We start from the raw sequence: 5,938 nt of genomic DNA, 5'->3' as shown, positions 1-5,938 counted from the left end.
TACAGGTTTTGAAACTTCCACGTTTTTTTCTCGCTGTATTCAAGATGTCTGCTACTTTACTTGAGACAGCTTCCAGTCCAGGGAAAAATCCTGGTTCAACTGTGTCATTTGAGTAGTCGATTCTATCCTGCTGGTATATTAGAGGTAAGCTGGAACATTTGAAAAGACCTCCCTTACCACCTCAAAACCCCCAAAAAATGACTTTGGCGGCTGTTATGACAGTGACGTAATATGACTGTAATTTTGTAAAATTCTCATTACATTTTTTTTTGTTTAAGAACTTTTTTTCAGTTCTTCTCTGAAGTAGTCAAGCTGTTGCAGAATACTAACTTGGTGGTGTACTGAAGGAAAAAAGGAAGTATTAACAAAACCATAGGCTATTGTTTACATTACATTTTTTTAAGTTAATTTAAAAATTAAGCAAGACTTAGTTGTTATCAGAAGTTGTAACAGAAGTTGTAATATAGAAATCAAGATTGATTACTGGACAAGCATACTTACAATAGCAATTGCAACCTCTTAAGTAAAAAAAAAAATCAATGAAAATAAGCCAAGATGAGCTACAGGTTTTCATTTATTTTATTAATCTTAATCAGTTGGTTGGTGGTGCTTCACACAGTAGGTTGGTGGTGCCCTCCCACAGTAGAGTAGGTTGGTGGTGCCCACACACAGGTTGGTGGTGCCTTCACACAGTAGGTTGGCGGTGCCCTTACAGTAGGTTGGTGGTGCCCTCACACAGTAGGTTGGTTGTGCCCTCACACAGTAGGTTGGTGGTGCCCCTAGGCAGTAGATTGGTGGTGCCAAGTGATTACGCTATCTTTACTTGTTTAATACTGGCCACCAGTTGTTACGTTCAGGTTGGTTTCAGATAAACAATTCCTCTTCGTGACTATGTTCACTACTTTTATTCCTTCAAAAATATATACAAAAGTAGCCCTCGTCCTAATCGCTAGCAACTAATTCTAACAATCATTCACTCCAGCTTTTATACTGCATTCGACCTTGGAATAACAATACAAAAACACACCGGGGTTAACAATATTTTAGGGTAAATTCAGCTCACACACTCACTCTCCCCTAATTCTAGATCATTCTATCCTATTCTAATTTAACCTACAACTGACCCGTAACACTGTGTATATTGTAAACATACATGAAAGTAATAAGTAAATAATTTAGTTATTAAAAAAATAAGAAAGTCATAGTACTATGCTTTTATACAAGTGCACAACTTATCCAGTAATACAATTTTATTCAGTTAAAAATGATCATCCTTGCAAGGAGTATGGAGACTTATTGATGGATCATTTACAACCCGATATGTCACAAATGCTACAGTAACCTTTAGAGCAGCTGACAGAGAAAATAGTTTTTGATGATAGGGATGTCTCGTGAACACAGGTTCTCATTTGTTATTTGTTTTCGTAATATAAATTAATTAAATTACTGTTAAATGCCCCAATAGTGGCATCTATATTTTTAACTTTACAGCATAACTTACTTTAAGTGTATTGTAAGTAAACTCATGTGAATGCATAAACCATATGTGCTACAGTAACCTTTAGAACAGCTGACAGAGAACAGTTTTTGATGATAGGGATGTCTCGTGAACACAGGTTCTCATCTGTTATTTGCTTTTGTAATATAAATTAATTAAATTACTGTTAAATGCCCCATTAGTGGCATCTTTATTTTTAACTTTACAGCATAACTTACTTTAAGTGTATTGTAAGTAAACTCATGTGAATGCATAAACCATATGAGCACACTAAAATTGTCATTGAGCAATAAATTGAAATGCATTATTTTAACTTGTATTTTGTATTGCAATTTATCAGCTTTAAATTTATATTTTAAATCTATCAACAGGAGGAAGTGGATCCAAAAATATCAATCCATCTCTGACATCTGCAATCAAGACAGTCAATGAATTTTGTAAAGATAAACTTCAGTGTAGTATAAAATAAAGTATTTATAAACCATATTTAATGTTTAGTTATCATTTGTTCAAAGTGTGGGCGTTAACTGTAGGCCTATACTTCATTTGTCACTTCCCCGTGGTTGGTTCTGTGCTAACCTGTTTGAATTCTGCTTGTGTATGCAAGCTGGAGTGGTAGGCACTTTAAACACACAGTGCTTAAATTTTTTCAAAACACTCGAGAACTACTAGAAGTATTTTGTAATTTGACAGCTGGTCAGTTGAAAGAACTGAACTAACAATAGTTTCCAGTCCCATATGAGTCAACCTGGATCTCATGGGTGCTTCTTCGTTCTTAATTTTTAGTGTTGGGAGGGATTGAGCCTTATCTGCCAGAGGGTTTGAACTCGAGACTTTTTTCGAATTTATCAGCCATGAGCTTTGCAGACTCGACCATATTTCCATCACAATTAAGGATTACGTGTCAGCTGGTTATGCGCCATTGACTCAGATTTCAGCCTGCTTTTCTTTTTGGATTTGCTTCCATAGCCTTTGTCCAACCAAGAACAAACAAGGCAGCAGTTGTTTGATTTTGGAGTTTCCCCAGCTAACGAGCCTCATCTGCCCGAGAGTTCGAACTCGAGACTTTTTCGGTTTAGCAACCATGAGCTTTACCGACTCGACCACGCCGACCCCTCATGGGTGCTTGAAAGTTACAGTATAGGGGACAGGGCATAGTGCTCACCACATTATGCCAGAGGAAACTGCCAACCCATGGACCAACATGGTTCAAAAGGGTAAATTGTGAAAACACAAATGGAGATCAATATTGGGAGATAAGTACAAAAATGTGCTTTATTCAAAAATGAATTTAGCAACAATGAAACAGACTAAAGGTGTAAATATTTTAAAAAAAAAAAACAGGCATACTAATAGTTTGAATTAAACTAAAACAAGGTTTCAACTCAAATACTAAACTTTTATTTTTAAATAACCAGTTGCCATTTCAAATACATTTTAATAAAAAAGATGAAATGATAATGCAGGCAACACAAAAAATGTCACCAGAGTATGTATATTGTGTAAACTTTTTTTTTTACATATTGCCAAAACTTTTCCATAGATATAGAAATATGTACAGTAGCAGTTATTTCTAGGTCCCATTAGTCTAAAACAAAACATCCAAAAACAATCAACATATTGACTTATTCATCATAACTAATAATACTAATATGAAATAGTAATATCCATGAATCTGGAGGGGACAACAAAATCATATCACACAAACATTTACAAAATACAAGTATAATATTCAAGTGCTAAATTTTAAATCAAAAAACATCTATTCAATACACATTCATGCTTTGAACATGTATTTTACATAGAAAACAAATGATATTTAAATTGTGCATTAACAACTCAAGTAAATGTTAGGTAACTTAAACCACATATATCAAACTTTAATGTATGTTAAACAGTTCTTTAGCCTTTAAACTCCACTGGGATAGCAATTTCTTTAGGAGGTTCAATTGCTTTCTTTGAAGCTTTAATAAGAAGAGTTCCTTGTGAGTTCATTGTTGATGTTACAGATGTTGCATCCACATTCTGAAATTCAAAATTACACATGAAAAGCAAAGGTATAAGTATAATAAAAAATGAAGTAAATAGCAGCCATGTAAGAATGAAACAATTACTGTAAAACTGCTTTTTTAACTTTTAAAATGAAAATTCAGTAGCATGAGATATATTTGTTTCTATAAACTACTTACATCTGGCAGTGCATATGTCCTGATCATTTCCCTAGACACAAAACCATGTTTATCCTGCTTCTCCTCATGCTTTGCTTTGATTGTGATCTTTTTGTTGTCTGAGGTAATCTTAACTTCTTCAGGACTGTAATGGCGGAGATCTAAGCGAATCCTGAATTCTTTGTCAGTGTTTTGTATCTGTAATAGATTTATCATTTAATTTATAAAAGTCAATGTTACAAAACAATATATCATAACCATAATTCATCGCTAGCTTATCCTAATAAAATTAAAATGGGCATGATACATTATCATCATTATACTTCGTTTCCTTTAGTCTAGATCTACAAACCTACGAAAGATAGCAGAGGCGTAGCGACCCTTCCCGGGGACAAAATTTCAATTTGGCGCCCCCTCGAGAGCAAATTTTCAATTTGCAAACCCCCCCCCCTCAAACTTTCGATTTGCACCCCCACCTCAAACTATAATGCAAAAATGCAGCAAAAATGACAATTTAATTTGTTTTTACAACCCATTTTGGCACCCCCTAAGGTCGGCGCCCAGGGACATATGTACCCCCCCTGCCCCCCCCCCCCCCCCCCCCCCTATCGCTATGCCTCGGAAGATAGCCGACAAATCTACCCATATCCTACTAATCCTAGAAATTATATTAAAATTAATGAATTTATAAGATATAGAAATCTAAGTGTTTTCTTGTAAGCCTTTTACTTTAGGGGAAATGTTCCCAATTAAGTTGACCTGTGAAATTTATTAATTTAATAAATAGTCCATGATAATATATGTAGGTCTAAATTAACATTAATTAATAATTAGTCAATTTTATTGCATTAAAAAATACTAGGCCTTTGAGCCCTATTGTAAGTAAGCCTAGATCTATAATACTATTATATATATTATATATATATTAATTATAGGTATATACTTATACTATATAGATCTAGCTCTGAGTATATATTTTAATTTAATAAAGATTACATGAGATTATTTTGAACCCACCTCTGAATCCCCCAGACGGCCACTGTTGTTAGAGTGTGTTCTATCTGCGTTACAAAGCACAGGCGATCTGTAAACGTCCCAAGGATGAACTAGGTCATCTACTAGTCGGAGTAAGTTGTTTTCATCACACAGTCGTGGGTGGATGGCAAACATTTTCAGGTTGAGTCAATGAGTAGTCCTGTACTAATAAACACGTGTTATGATGTATTTCAAGTTTTAACACAGCGAGAGCAGCTTCCCTAAGTTAAATCTGAAGTCAAGTAAACTGTAAATTGTAAAGTTTTTTCTAGACAATCTAGATTTCTAGATCTAGAATCTAGACCTTTTCTTGTAATAATTTGCAACTATGTTAAATATTATATGTAGAAAGTAGTTTTAAGTAGATTGAATCAAAAGCAGTTCTAAACCGATACAGCAATTTACACGTTTAATAGCAGCTTCTAGTCGGTGTTCTAATACTCGAGCTTGAAACGGCTCGATATTTATATTATTTGACACCGCTTCGCGTTTGTTGTAGAGAATTCGAGATGAACTTTAGTTCGGCCTAAACATTGTAAACATGTTTCGGGGTCATAGGTTATGTTGTTGTAAACTACGCATATGATTGGTGGATAAATTAAGATACTAGGCCTAACATAGGCCTAGGTCACAAGTCGAGCAGTTTCTGGAAAATAATTCTACTTCTAGATCTAGTATGCAGAGGCGTAGCTGAGGGAGGGTGGGGCGGGCGCCGACCTTAAGGGGGCGCCGAAAGGGGTTGGAAAAATGTAAATAGACTGTTACATAGCTTTACGGACTTAATTGTTTTCTACATCAGTTGTTCGACACCAACATAAAAACCGTTGAGGGAAAATGACTAGGGGGGGTGGGGTGGGGGGGGGGTCTGCCAATACAACTAGGGGGTTGGGGACCTTTGAACCAATATGAATAAGTATAGAAATGGGGGGGGGGGCGCAAAATCGATAGTTCGCCCTGAGCGCCGGAATGGGTCGCTACGCCTCTACTAGTATGTTATTGTTAACTCATTTTTTTTCGGACTTCACGAGTCAGGTAAATTAAAAAGTTATTTGGTCAACTAGTATCCACCATTAAATGTAGTTAAATAATAAATACACGACTTCATTTCTGCATGAGCGTCATAACGACATAAGTCACAAATGTTCCAATGGATGTCCCCGATTAAATTTAATAGCATAATAAAATTAACAGTATTGATAGCCTATATCAAACACCTTTCCACTTTTTTCGTTACATA

General features: G+C 35.4%; 1 protein-coding gene across 1 annotated transcript; it reads right to left on the bottom strand.

Annotated features, from left to right (window-relative positions):
* Window positions 1-3,228: 3,228 nt before the first annotated feature.
* On the bottom strand, window positions 3,229-5,251 carry LOC131957074 (heat shock protein Hsp-12.2-like). The gene is made up of 4 exons (XM_059321774.1): window positions 5,107-5,251; window positions 4,684-4,866; window positions 3,688-3,864; window positions 3,229-3,523 (listed from the first exon to the last, which is right to left on the bottom strand). The coding sequence occupies exons 2-4, from the start codon at window positions 4,834-4,836 to the stop codon at window positions 3,401-3,403; spliced, it is 453 nt and encodes a 150-aa protein (XP_059177757.1). The 5' UTR covers window positions 4,837-4,866; window positions 5,107-5,251; the 3' UTR covers window positions 3,229-3,400.
* Between the last annotated feature and the right edge of the window lie 687 nt (window positions 5,252-5,938).

This window comes from Physella acuta, unplaced genomic scaffold (assembly GCF_028476545.2).
Source record: "Physella acuta isolate Inbredline_101_S28 unplaced genomic scaffold, ASM2847654v3 ptg001203l, whole genome shotgun sequence".
In the NCBI taxonomy this organism is placed as follows: domain Eukaryota; kingdom Metazoa; phylum Mollusca; class Gastropoda; family Physidae; genus Physella; species Physella acuta.
Note: the sequence above shows the minus strand (reverse complement) of the source record. Positions and strands in the feature narration are given on the sequence as shown.